This window comes from Cupressus sempervirens, chromosome 9 (assembly GCF_028749045.1).
Source record: "Cupressus sempervirens isolate cs-2001-9-10 chromosome 9, ASM2874904v1, whole genome shotgun sequence".
In the NCBI taxonomy this organism is placed as follows: domain Eukaryota; kingdom Viridiplantae; phylum Streptophyta; class Pinopsida; order Cupressales; family Cupressaceae; genus Cupressus; species Cupressus sempervirens.
Genome location: NC_143126.1, coordinates 39,557,821 through 39,572,897, shown reverse-complemented (window position 1 = coordinate 39,572,897; position 15,077 = coordinate 39,557,821). Strand labels below are relative to the sequence as shown.

Sequence of the window (15,077 nt, the reverse complement as noted above, 5' to 3'; positions counted from 1 at the left end):
ACAATTTGCAAATGCTTTAGATGCTCCTCTTTAGTTTTACTAAAAATTAAAATGTCATCTAAATAGACAACAACAAACTTACCAATGCAATATGCAAGACCTCATTCATGAGTCTCATGATGGTTGGTGGAGCATTAGACAAACCAAATGGCATAACAAGCCACTCATATAAGCCTTCAGTAGTTTTGAATGTTGTTTTTCATTCATCTCCTTCATCGATCCTTATTTGATGGTAGCCACTTTTCAAGTCTATTTTGGTGAAGTATTTTGGCCCCCCTAAATAATCCATTAGGTCTTCAATTATAGGTATTGGAAACCTATACCTAATGGTGATTCAATTAATGGCTCTAGAATCGGTGCATAGTCCCCAAGTTCCCCCCTTTTTAGGTGCTAACACAGTAGGGACTGCACAAGGGCTAATGCTTTTCCTAGTCAGTCCTTGGTCTAAGAGTTCTTGGATTTGTTTGGCAATTTCTTCATTTTGCTATGGTGTCATCTTATAAGCAGGTTTGTTAGGTAGAGTGGCTCCTAGGATAAAGTCTATTTGGTGACTAACAAGTCTCTTAGGAGGTAGGGAGGTTGGTTGCCCATCACTCACTATGTCCTTGTGCTTCTCAAGTAGTTCTTTTACCTCATTAGGGATCTCTACTTTCTTACCAATAGATTCATCTTTGCGCTTCAAGAACAAGGCATATCCAACTCCCCCTCCTTCCTCTAGGGTCTTTAGGAACTCCTTCTCTCCAACCATGAGCACACTTGGTGTAGATTTCAGCTCCCCTCTTCTAGCAAAGATTGAATCTTGAATTTCACTCCATCTTTCATGAAGGAATACAAGTTCTTAGTACCATCATGTATAGCTTGACTATCAAATTGCCATGGCCTTCCAAGTAGAAGGTGGCATGCATCCATGGGAAGAAAGTCATGTAGGACCCTATCTTTATACTTTCCTATAGTGAATTCCACCCATGCTTGTTCTCCAACTAGTATATGTTGTTCCTTGTTGAGCCAAGTGACCTTGTAGGGGTTTGTATGAGAGATTCTTTTCAATTTCAATTTGCTAACAACCTCTTCATTGATAATATTATCAATTGAACCTGAATCTATGGTCACTCAACATACTTTCCCCAAGATTTTACATCAAATTCTAAAAAGATCTCTCCTTTGGCTTGGTTCCTCCTTAACCGGTTCTTTGATGAGTGTCCTCCTTATCATGAGGTTCTCTCCTTTTGATTCAAGTGGTACCTTAGAGTGTTTATAGCCGCTACTAGACTTTTATTGGACATAATTTACCTTTTTTGTACTTCCTTGGGAAGTTTAGCTCTTCTTGGGACACTGGTATGCAAGATGTCCTAGTTGTTAACAATGATAGCATTTCATGGTAGCAAAGTAGGAGACCTCTTCCTTAGCTATTGCTTCTTCCCCTCCAATTGGTGTTAGATCTTTTGCCTCTATTTGAGTTTCCTCTTCTAGAACTTCTTCTTGTACATCATAACTTTTAGTGTCTCCTTGGGGTTTGTAGTCCGACCCTCTTCCTCCATACCATCTACCTCTTCCATCTCTTCCCTTGCCTATACCCCTTTCATTTGAATCTGCCTTCTTTTTTGTACTTTTCTTCTACCTTTAAGGAAAGTTGAAAACATTTATGGACTGTTGTACGAGTCCACAAACTGATTTCTTGTTGAATGCTCAATCTAAGGCCGCCTAGGTACCTAGCCACTTTAATGGCTTCACTTTCTTGTACTCTAGATCTTAGACATAACTTACGAAATTCTTCAATATATGTGGCTATATTAATGCCCTTTTTCTTTAGACTCTACCTCTTCTTATGCATTTGGATTTCATAATCCTCATGCAAATATTGTTCATTGCCTTCTAATTTGCTATAGGCTACTTGCATAGCTTCTCCCTTTCTTCCTGGAGGTATTTCCACCATGTAAGTGTTGCTACTCTTAGTCTTGACTTGGCCACTTTGACCTTTTGTGCTTCAATAATGTCTTCACATTCAAAATGGTTTTCCATCCCTTCTATCCAATCCATCACCAATTCAGGATCCATCTTCCCACTGAACAAGGGAACACCTTCTAGGGCCTTTCCTTTAAAGGCCTTAATAACTTTCAAGAAAGGCTCTTCATTAATAGGAGGGTCAAGTTCAGGGACAAGGTCTTCTTCATCTACCTTCCCCTTACCACTTGTGTTGCTTTCACCTTCTTGATTCTTCTTAGTTGCCTCAACAACTTCCTATGACTTTGCCTTCATTTCTTCCAAGGCTTCTTCTAAGATTCTATTCCTCTCTTTCTGTTCACCAAACTCTTTGGTTAGCTCTGCATTGGTCACCATGGCTAACTCTCCAATAGATTCTTGAGTCTGAAACATCTACCCACTTTCCCAAATCAGCTTGCTCTAATACCAATCTGATGTAACACAAGGTAGGTTGCTAACACTTAGTCCTAACTCTCTTAGGACATTCTTAGGCCTATGCTCAACCTAAAAGGGTTCTTTGCTCAACCCCAACCAATAGAGGATTTTTATTAGATCCTCCCACAAACTCCTACCAAGATAACATCAATAAATTGCTTGCATGCTCCTTTTCAAGGTGCTCTTCCTAGGCACCTCCATACACCATTTTGCAACCAAATGGACTGTAACTCCTTTTTGATAGGATGAGGGTTTCCACAAGTTGTATTTGACCTTCCCTAAGCTATTGATATCATTCTTTGCAAGGTTTTAATATCCATTTGTTTCCAATACTGAAACTATCAAAAATAGGCCTAGTTAATTAGGCCTCCTAGTTAGGCAAAACAACAAATATTTTAAAACTTCCCTTAGCAAGGTGGCAAAAAAATTTGATTTATGAGTACCCTTTTGGAATACCTCAAGGATTTTCAAGGTTTTAGGTTCTCAAGGTGTCTGTATAACAAAAAGCAAGAATTTAGCCTTAATACAAGGGTTTCAAGCAAAAGTTGTAGCATCACCTAGGGCCTCTTTACAAGGGTAGCAAATTTGATCTTGGAAACTTCTCCTTCAGCACAAAGCTTCATTTCTTGTCCCTCTACCTTCTCCAAGTCTGGTTTGAAGTATTAGCAACATTCAAACCTTCATGCTCCTTCTTTTAGCATTGTGATTCCCTAGCCAAGTGCACAAAACTTGCCTAGGGCATCATTGGAAAAATAGCAAACTTCATTTTCAGGGCCCAAGCTTTATAATACATTATGTACATGATGTCCTCTACCATTTCCCTCATTTCCATGATGATTTCATGGTGGGAACTCATGGGGGAGTTATTTTTGTGTGGGTTGCCTGGGTAGGACCAACAAACAAGGTGTTTCCAAAATAATTTTCAAAACCTTAACAAATGAACACTTGAAAGGAAACTTATTGAAGAAAAAAGTATTGTACTATCATGAACTAATTGAATCTAAAGTTAAACTACAACCATCAATTTGCTGATTTGATCTTGCATTGCAAAAACTTAAAACTTTGAAGGGGAAAACGCTCAAAACATGTTTGTATTCAAATGCAATATATCTTCTTCCAGTGTCCAACCTTTTGATCTTGATCCTTTCAAGTCTTATAGGCCTCCCAAGGTGTTCAGTCAATTACACCAACCATTTTCCTTCTTTTCCATGCCATTTCAAGAAAAATGCAAAATTTGTTGTCAACCAACTTTGCAAAGTTGTTGGCAACTTTGACAATTTTTACATTTTTGACTTCTATACCCTTTAAACCTTTTTGGATGGATATAACTAGGTCCAATAGAGGTTATTAGGCATACCTTAGCATCCTGGCAACCAAAATACTCATTTTTGCCCTCTACACCCCATCTGACAACTTTTGGCAACTTAGCAACTTTTTACAATTTTTGACAATAATTGATCACCTTCGCTGTTACATCCCAATTTTTGACCTAATTTGAAATATAGCCATTGAGGTTCACATGAAGTCAATTGACAGTTAAATTGGTTATAATCTTGTGAAATGATAAAATGGTTAGTCATTATAATTTCATATGAAGATGACATGCTAGTTGATATCACGAATTCATGGAATTGAAAAGGCAGCTAGCCGTTATGACTATTTATAACTTGTTATATTTAATTTCAGAGAATTTTCTTGTAGGAAACACATCGAAGGAGTGGAAGCATTGTCAAAAAAGAATTAGGCACATGAGCATCACCATCACTGGGCAGATGGGTTGAGGACCTAGCGACTTGAAACATGATACATTTGTGGGACCTGCATGAGCTAATTAAATAAATAATTTGAGAAACATAAAATAACTGAGTTAACATATAAATCGTATCTCAAAAGATTTTAATTGATCTTTCATCATAATATTATAATAAATATTTATATACGTGCATATAAATATAAAAAGGAAATTGCACCAGAACTTAATATAATGATGACACCCCATTGATATACTTACATGAACGTATGCAAGTATATATAATAATAATAATATTCAAGATATAATAACATTCGAATTATAATAATATCTGAACTATAATCTTCCATCTCTATTCTTTCCATTTTAATATTGTTTGCTTTTAATCGATTAACACTTGTCATGCTGAGTCAATTTAAAACATTGGAATTTGAATCAGCTATAAATCTTTTTAACTGATGGAAGCCGAGGAGCCACGACTAGCTTTTAAGAGAAGTCATGAATCAACCAAGACGACATCTCTTTTCCTTTGTTTGCTACGTTTCCATTTCCATCCGAGAACATTCATTCCTAGCTAAGACATTCTTTCCGACTACACAACCAATATTACTTTGTTCTTCCCTTACTCTATCAACATTTTGCAATCCGCAAATCAAGTTCTGACCGAGAACGGGAGGAGCCACATCCAGCCAAACCTCAAGACTAATCTCAGGTCATGAATACATGCATTCGTGTTTCATAATTCCTTTCTTTTCTGAGTTAAGTCTGACTGCATCCAACTTTACAAGGCTAGGAGTGAGATTAATATAGTACATGCCTTCGTATTTTCATAATTCTTCCTTTTCTAAGTAGAAGTTCGATTGAAGTCGACTATACATTGTTTTAATACAAATACCTTGCTGATGGTCTCTTGCATTTCATAGAGTGCATTAAAGATCTTAGTTTTATCTTTGTGATTGTAACATCATTTATGAAATCGAATGGTAGTTGTAGAAACTTAAATGATTATATGAATGAACATCAATAACCATGCTATCATAATTTTCGAAACAAAGATCAAAATACTCTTAGATTCTCTACCTAGAATTCACCGGCAATGAAATTGTGAAGAGGTGGAATGAATCTGCAAGAACGCAGAAGAGAAATTAGATATGATTAAATTAATTAATCAAACAATAAATTCTGCAATATTTTAGAATATCCTTTTCAAATCAAAAATTGCGATAAGCTAGAACATATATGTCATTCATGAATTTGTTGGGAATCAACAAATAGAGCTAATTGTTCTGAGATCCAAACACTTAGGATTCATTGGCTATATAGCCATGGAAAATGGTGAAGAGGTGAGATGGAGTCTTAAATGACTTAGAAAATAAAAGTCAGAATGATATCATTTAATAGCTCATGCATGATCTATACCCTCCTGCTATCAAGTCGAATAGTGTGTTTAAATACTAGAATGCTTAGTAGATAACAAATGTTCCAAGTCCAATTCCGGGTAGGGAGGGCCTTCCTTGTTGAAGATTGTGTGGGGAATAAATTAAGGCCTAAGGTTTGGTGGTTAAGCCCTTGACAATGTTTCACCTCTTCCCAAGTCATCGAACATACAACAAACAAAGATAAGTTATACATTCAATTGGTTACCGAAAATAGATATTTTACTTTTATGATGTATATGCATGACTAAGGTAAGAGTAATTGAGTTTTATCATTACTACAGTTATTTTACATTTAGTTGCGAGAGAAAGATACATCTGATGGAATGTTATATCAATCTTTCATTCATGTGAATAATAAATATAAGCATATCTTTTAATCTTATGTTATTGCCACAAGGAAAGGAATGATATAGTGGTATCTAAAGCCCTAATTGATACAATTGTATCTGAAGCCCTAATTGAATCAATGGTATCTGAAGCCCTAAGTGATATAATGACATTTGGAGCTCTAATTGATTCAGTGGTATCTAAAGCAGTGGCCTCTAATGCCCTAAATGATCCAGTGGTAACTGAAGCCCTAAGTGTTACAATGGTATCTGAAGCCCTAAATGGTCTCATGGTAATCGATGCCCTAACTGATACAGTGGTTTGTGATGCCCTAATTTATATAGTGGTAATTAATAGTAATCATCATTTGATTTTGATATAGCAGTATTGAATGATAGTCGTTATATGATTTTGTTATAGTGGTATTTGTGGACTAATCTAGGTGATTGCAGAAGCATCCCTATAATGATTTCTAATTTTGAATTCCATGGTATGTGAATTTTAATTTTTATAGTAATTCATTGATGGTGTTTTAAGTTCTTAGTTAAGAAATTTTGTTTAACTGATTTTTAACCGTCAATCTCTTTCATATGAACGAAACCAATTTAATTGTCTTCCTATGAAAATGAAGTAATATCTATATTTATTTGAGTATGTTAGTTGTTAATTAAGACTCGAAAATGTGGTTGTTACATTTGCATTGTAAGAGTTCCAAACACTTGGATAGGATGGAAAATCACTACTTAGCACTTAGTTGAGTTATATTCCACTTCCCAATGACTTGTATGGACTTTGACCCACTTTGACCACCTAGTGTCCACCCAAAGTTTATTAGCACACCTAGACAAGGCTTAGCCAAACCGACTTGGCCCAAGCACACCAACACAACACAATAACTTGGCTAGAGTCACAACAAGCCTCAAAAAAAAAAAAAAAAAAGCCACAAATCAAACCCAAAAAATGGGTTTAGGTGCCTTGCACCAATCTTGTGGTTGTATATTTCACAGTTTGTATTTAATCTGTGCTCCTCCAATGCCAACACAATCGCTTCTGTGAAATGCTTAATACCTATGTTCCATTCTTCTGTAACTAATAGACCACATTTGATCACCTTAAAGTTGTGTGAATAGTAGGAGCTTGTACGCCAATGATTCTATCGAGAGTTAAACGAAAAAGGTTTGGGGCTACGTCCAAACACTCCACAGGGTTGTTGTCCTGTGCTAACATATGATTATAGTCACCTATTTCTTTGCAAATTCTGGAAGTGATTTTTTCTTCTCCAAGATTTTTAGCTACCGCTTAGTTAGATTGAAATATCCCAGCTCAACACCTATGAATCACCTCCAATCAAGGTTGTAGTTATAAATCATAAGACTATCGAAAACTTAGAGATTTATCTTTGTACTCTTATACAACCCCGCAATAGGTCATAAGATATATGGCACCAATATTTAATTTCAAAACATTCATGACAAATGAATAATTTGAAACATTCCCCCACTTTGCAGACCATTTACAAAATCTCCATCTGCACCAATTGTAATGGTTTTCTAGTATTCTAAGTAGATGGACCCCAACAAATGTATGTCCAGAATTCAATCTCGTAAACTCCAAATATTTCCTCTCAGCTTAAAATGTTTATGATAAATCCTCATAAAAAATTGTCTCTGTTATAACTTCACAGGCTGGCAAGAAGACCAACTCTGATACCACTGAAATATTCCAAATGAATATCGACCCGATTTCTTTCTCAAAATAGTATTCATAACTTAAACATACGAGGTTGCATTATAAACCAATAATATCAAAACCATAGATTCTCATAAAATACCTTCAAAATGTTATTGCATTATACAACAACAATACAATAACTATTATTCAAAAGTCCAATCTTAAACACAATTTTACAGTTAGATTTGAATACTAAGAAAAGAACCTGTAAGCACACTTGAGACACCTGATGTGACATCTCCAAGGACAATGGGTTTGCGTCCATTGTCTATCAGCATGAGGGTTGGCGTCCTCATGCTAGATAAAAGCTGAAGCTTTTCGAATAACTCTCACAAGAGAGAAACTGAAATCTGAATCATAAACCAAGCATACTCCGAATGAATGAGTCTCTCCTTTTTAATCCTCAAAGATGTGACTCTTCAACTACCTTCTTGTCCTTTCGTCTTATCCGTCCTAGTCACCTTTAGCCCACCTTATAATATTAAATTGACCTTTTATAATTTTAATTCACGCTCTTAGTCAATTTTAATATTATATGAACATGTCTTTAAATTTCCTAATGTCCCACAAAAGGGGACATTACAATTTTATCCAAATTTTATGATATTTAATATAATTATGTTATTAATATAATATTATTTTATTTTAAAATGATATTGAGTTATTTAGTTAAATTAGTTAGCAATATTGAACTATGTTGACAATTTTGTGGATATATTACTAATATTAAAAAATACATAAATATATATACCTTAAATTTAGTGTCATCTTTTTTCCAAATTTTACCTTCACTAAATTTCATTCGAACCTTGTGACTTAAGAGTACAAGTATGATGAATGTTTGAACAGTTTGAGAAGTGAGGACTGAACCAGAACTAGGTAAGTCCAATTACGATGATGATTTTTGTTTGCCGACTTTTACTCTACTAGGCTTTTTGTAGCCATGAATGTGGTAGTTTCTTTCTCAGTATTGGGTCTTTATTTTGTGTGAACTTTTGATACAATCTCCTTACCGTTAGTGCGATAGCATATTTTGTAACCTACCTCATTAGTAAACAATTTTTTATTTTAAAATAATGGCAGAACTACTGAACTTCTTCTGCCAAAAGAAAGAAAGGATAATATACCGACTTAATATCAGCTACACAAAGGCGAGGACATAACCTACGAAGTTTACTTTGCACAACACAACTACTCTCCATAGTGGTGATCAAGGATGTATAAAACAAGAGGCGCAAGCGCCAAAGTTCTGGCCGAATTTGATAATTTCAAGATATTAAATGTGTCATAGTCTAGAGATCTATGAAGTTGAGTTTGTGAGATATGAAATGTTTGTTTAGAAGTTTTATAATTTCTAAGAATATATTTATGATTGTTCAATTTGCATTGTGCAGAAAAATAATAACCATAAAATAGGGTTGAATTAAAAATAAATATGAATATTAGACTTTCAATTGCTTCCTTCAAAAGATATGTATAAGTTTTGCTTAATTAAATGTTCTAAAGAGCAAAAGTAGTAAAAATAGCAACAAAATTGAAAATAACAAGAAAATTTTAGAAATCTGAAGATTTTTTTAATTACGAAAATCACACTTATGCACACGAGTAGATTTTTTTGTACATGCAATTTAATGTAATATTTTCAAATCCTTAGAATCTTAGAAGCTGTGAGAATTTGAGAACTTTGTTATAGTAGAGTTATTGCATGATGTGGACATAATAAAGTTTTTCAAACTTTGTATTTTTTTTAGTAATGTAAATATAAAATACATGCATTAGAAATTTTTGAAAACCAATTTAATAAATAAATAAAGTATAATTTTTATTTAAATTGACTAATTACTAATTTACCAATTACTTTGATAGTTAATTGACCTTATAAAATAGCGTGGGAAGCACTCAAACGGGTATCGAAGAAGGGATAAAAAAACAAAAGTATTAAATTTACTTCCTAACTAATGCCTAAAAATAAATAAACATAAATTAATTTAAAAATAATATTTATGCTTTAAAAAAACAAACACACTTATAAAAATATCAATATAATAAAAATTATATATGTTAAATAAATGTATAATCTAATAAAATTATATATATAAATAAAAAATAAAAGAAAATCTATTAAAAGCATTAGTTTAGATATGTAAAAATAAAAATAATTAAATTCTAATTTAAACTGTATATAAATTAAAATTAAAATAAATATGAAATTAAAGTACATAAAAAATAATTTTTAAAAATTGACAATTTAAAAGAGTTAAAATGTTATATTTGATTAAAATATCTATATTTGAATAACATTTTACAAATGAGAAAAATAAACATCAATTAAAACTATTATCTTCTTTTAAAAAGTTTATCTACTTGTCACAAATGTGAAAAAGATAAAATTGAAACTAATGCATTCATTAATAGAGATAAAGTTGCAATTAATGCTTGCATTAATAGAGGTGTTAAAAAAATAGTTGTATTTTTGTTGAAGGAAAATGAATTTTTTCATTGCCTTTTTCATCATGAGGCAATAAGATTTCAGTTTAATGGTATTTTGATTTTTTATTAAATAAGATGAAAATGTGAATTTTATAATAAATTTTGATCTCAGAATAATTCTGAAATCTTATTGGACAAATTAATTGGTTTTAGAAATTGACGAGATCCAATAGATTTTCTGCCAAAGGCAGGAACTAATAAAAGACATCCTCCCATAATCAGATTAAAATCAAATGTTTTCTCTAACTATAAGGATGTTGAACTCAAAATGTTCATAGCAGGAGAAATAACATTTGTTTTCCCCAGAAATTCGGAATATGAAATGGTCTTTTTTTGAACACTTTGAGAACCCAAAGAATTTTGCTCTTCCAATAATTTTTATCTGGACTCACACTAAATCAAAAATATAAAATTTAATATTGATTTAAATACTTCTTTCATGTTTAACAAGTATGGTTTGCATTGTCGACCTGAGTACATCAGTATTCAAAGCTTGTTTCCGTAATAATCTTCAATTTTTGTTATAAAAGAGGAAAAGAAAAGTAACCTATCTTCCTATATTTTCAAATTTGTATATTCTCTTGACTACATTGGGTCCCGAAGATAGCATTATAATGTTGGGACATCCACAATTATATTAACAAATTAAAATATCATCTCCATAAAAAGGTTGCATGTTCAAACTGTAACCACTAATAGGAAAGACACATCTTGGTGTAATTCAGATTCCAGTACATATACCACAAATAAAACATAGATGAATAACTAGAACAAGAACATAATGACCTTCCATTACTTCTATTGCTTCCAATATCTACAGAGATCAGTTCAACAAGTCATAAAGATGCTTTTAATTGAAAGGAACAGTATCATATCACCCTAGACATCTAATAAATAAAATTTATACCTCAGATTTGAAGATGTTGACACTAGTAGGCGGCAACAAAAGGCCAAAGGAATCAAATTTTCACTAGATCAGTTGCTAAAGTAGCCTTCTGAATGGAGCCACCATAATGCACCACAGGCAGCAGATCCCATTGCTAACTTCTTATTTCTCATAGCCTCCCCCAAGCACTCAACAGAAACATTTCCAGGAAGTCGTAACACAGCCATATACGTGAAACTGCATAACATAATAAAGAGTCTAAGCTTTACATTTTAAGAGAGAACAATACATTGTCCCTCTTATAAATTTACAAAGAGGTATTTGACCTATAATATTGTACACCAAAATCTCATACTCATTGTTAGTATTATTTTGATGAGATTCCAAGCATATGACTGTACCTAACTGTGCATATGAAATTAATTTTCTGTACCTTCTTTGGTGTGGCAAGCCATCCTCTTTACAGCATACCCATGATGGTGACTCCCACCTCTGCTTTTGACAGAATTCATTAAGTTTGGATATTGAAGATCCCAAATAACTGGAGTTACCTGGGTACATGCAAGATCTCATAAGTCCATGAAAAGGGATCACTCAAATTGGAGCTCTCAAAAAGTGATAATTTTGTACAAGGACTGTATAGATCCAGTTAAAATCCAGCAGATTACTTAATTTCTGAGCAGAATATGCATGAAATTAAGCATCTTGGAAACAAACCTGTGGAATAATTTGCAGATGGTAATTGATACACAGAGGATTTAATATCTGATTCAGCATATCGATGAGTGTCTTCTTGCTTATTTTCAGAACTTGTGGCTTGTACCATAGAACTAGATGAGTGAATATCGTGTTTGCATTCTTCATTTTGAAATGTTGGTGATGTATGGTTTTCTGACAAGATATCTGAAAATGGCAGATGATTCTCATGCTCAGTCAAGTTGCTCTCCTGTACTGATGGTACACTATCCATATTGATTTCAACTGAATCTTTTGAAGGCATCCTGTTCTTCTCAGATGTATATGAGAAAGACGCTTTAGAAGTTGAAGGATTTAAAGCTTGATGTTTTTGACTGGAGACAATTTCTCGTGCTGGTCTGTATGTTTTATCATCACCAATAAGCACAGCATCATTCTTTTTACATGTTCTGAAAAACACTTCCAAACGTTTATTTGGATGCTCTATGTTATAAGCCTGTTAAATTCATTCCAATAAGACTGATTTAGAGTCAAGTATGTGTCAATTTCAACGTAAAGTTTTACAAAATAAAGAAAAAAAATGAAATACCCATTATAATGTTTCCATTAAAAAAAACTGAAAAGCACATTTTATTAGTCCTGTAATGTTTACTGTTTCCAAAATACCAATAAAATTGATGAGACCATTTGCACAAGATGAGATTAAAGAACATTTTAATTAGTAAATCGTGATACTTGCCAATGACACAATAAAATGTATTCACATTTTCCTCTCTGACCACGAAAATGAATTTAAAGCTGAACTCAATGCTTCTTTGACAATTAAACTACTTATAATCTGGAGAGTCATAAGGATTCTACTATTAAATAATAAACACCCAAATGCAAGGCTTGTAGCCATTTTATTATTGATTGGGTTTAAGGTAAATAATGATTAATGCAAACTCTTGTTCTCCTAGTTCAATTCTAATAGAATATACGAAATTGATTTATTAGATAGGAGCATAGTTTGTAAATTTGGTCTTGACAGTCACAAATTTGTCTTGGACTTGTTGACTAAGGAAATGTTTGGTATGCATGAGTTGCTACAACATACTTGCCAAGTAGTCACCACATGTTACTCTGTAAACTCACCGAAAACTCAGTCAGTTTAAGGTTGAGTTAATAGGTACATAAAATCGCTCAAGTACTCAGTGAGTTTGCAAATTATGAACTAAAGTATTAGTTATACATTATTCTTTAAAATGTATTCATAAATAAAATCAATCAATTAGATAAAGTCAAATGAATACTATGAAAAAGTATGATGTATTGGGCCCTTAATTTTTTTGAGATATGTTATATTAGGCTTTAGCAAGTACAATGTGTACAGAAGAGCCCTTAAAACTCGATATCAGATTTATTAGTGAGCATGAGATGTTTCCAAATCTAATAGGAGCTGGGTGGCATTTTGATGGGCACTATGTCTTAAGAAAATTATTACTGGGAGTTTAAAAGTTCTTTGTTTCATTAAGTCAATAGAGTATTCAAATTTAGCAATGAAAAAAATGTCACCCAAATCACCTTATGTTAAAAGATACATTTCAACAACAATCCATTAGAATAATTGAAGAAGGGTTAGATCACAAAATTGATCATTAACCTTCCTATATGATTCTGACCCTACCACAGACTGAGAAATTAGTACCTTTAGCTTTCGTATTGCAACTTGTGCAGCAAATTTCTTAGCCACAGTTTTGTTTGGCCTTAGAGCACTGGCAATCACAATAGCATCTTTTCCATTCACTTTTGCTTGAACCAAATATTGAAATGAATATTCATTTCCCTTTTTTTCTACCTGGTCATTGCATTTCAACTCATGGTGCTGGCAAATTTCAATGAGTTCCCGTACAGGTTGAAGACGTAAGGTTTCAGGTGTGACTATTGGCTCAAGAGTCTTTAACATCAGTTTCCAAACGTACTCCAAATCAAACCCAGTATCTATTAGCAAAGCACCAGCAAATGATTCCACTAAATCTCCCAGTACCTGAAAGTTCAATGAACAACATAAGCATACACAATAACAACCACACACAACAACAAAGCCAATCATTTATTAAAAAAAGTACAAAAGGCTGGAGCAAATATCCATTTCCTCCTGTGGAAAGGAGAATATAGTTTATTCTTTTACTGAGATATTTTATTTCTTACTTCAAAAATCAATTGCCTTGTAATGACTCTGATAAAAGTTAAAATATATTAGCTTCAAGCTAAATGAGTAGAGAAATAACAGGAAAGTGATCTCTCTTCTAATTAACTGTTTAGAATTTAAACATTTAAATAATTTACTTCGACAAGTCTGGAGAGTATTATGAATATTCTGAAATAAGTCTTGATATTTTAGTGTTATAAGCTTTTGGTCAATGTCAAATCAAAACCAATCTTTAATTGTTGTTAAAAGATATCCATTTGATGCTAAAGCTGATTTCTATGTTGTTCCATAGCAGATACCTGTTTTCAGTTTGTATATGAACTTTAGTTTTTACCAGAGTCATTATATAACAAAGTGTCATGTCATTTGGCTCAGCACTCAACAAAGCTCAGCAACTTTGGAAGAAACATCTTCTATCTTACCATTTGAGCCATTGTCAGGAGGCAATCTCAAATGAAAACCCTAAGCAAAGGAATTGTATGCCTTGAACAAAGCACTCAAGCAATAAAATCATCATCATACGTATTGGTCAGCATGCTCATTCAATAACATTGTTAAGTTTGCAGCCAGTAAGTCATTTTGCATATCGATTACCAACCTCTCCAGATCCTTAACTCTTTATCTATGATTCATGAACATTGGTGATTGTAAAACAGATTGAAGATGTTGCAAGAGCAACAAAAACGGTCACATTCACTCAAGAAGTTGAAAAGATTGAATTTCTCACCTATGCTTAGTTTCACAGAAAACAGTCAGTTCTTCATGGTAATGATGGTCTCAGGGTGGTTGAAAATATTTTTGAGAACCTGGAAATTGGAGAGCAGATGGAAAAATGAGGAATTGTGGATTTGGTACCAAAACTGCCAGTTTTCAATAAGAAGTGATTCTGACTCACCTCAATGGTTTTGTTTTCAATAGTGACTATGCTACCTGTGCCTCAGAGGTTTCAAAATATTCCAGTGATGACAAGCAGTGATTTTGTTGTTTTGGTATGTGTCAGGACGCTAATGCCTAGAAATGATTCATCTCTCCTTCACTTGCAGCATTGCATTGCAGAATGCCACAATTAAGGTCTAAGGAATAGATGTAAGTGGGAAAGGGATTTCAAAAACAGAGTGAATTCTTCTTGTTTTGAACATGCTTTTCATGAAG

At 33.3% G+C, this 15,077-nt stretch overlaps 1 protein-coding gene across 4 annotated transcripts in view; it reads right to left on the bottom strand.

The window, feature by feature from the left end:
• DCL4 (dicer-like 4) overlaps positions 1 to 15,077 on the bottom strand; it is a 337,223-nt gene that overhangs the window by 27,109 nt on the left and 295,037 nt on the right. Inside the window, exons 22-26 of one of the 4 annotated variants that reach the window (XR_016355845.1) lie at positions 13,422 to 13,760; positions 11,756 to 12,230; positions 11,472 to 11,589; positions 11,060 to 11,275; positions 4,572 to 5,288 (exon numbers count right to left, since the gene is read on the bottom strand). Coding sequence is in view for 1 of the 4 variants with exons in the window: in XM_089798919.1 (XP_089655045.1) it covers positions 11,128 to 11,275; positions 11,472 to 11,589; positions 11,756 to 12,230; positions 13,422 to 13,760 (1,080 nt within the window). In the remaining 3 variants the exon portion in view is untranslated. Of the gene's footprint in view, positions 1 to 4,571; positions 5,289 to 10,667; positions 11,276 to 11,471; positions 11,590 to 11,755; positions 12,231 to 13,421; positions 13,761 to 15,077 lie in introns of those variants that run through there. The other 3 variants (XR_016355844.1, XR_016355843.1, XM_089798919.1) reach the window with 3 other exon arrangements.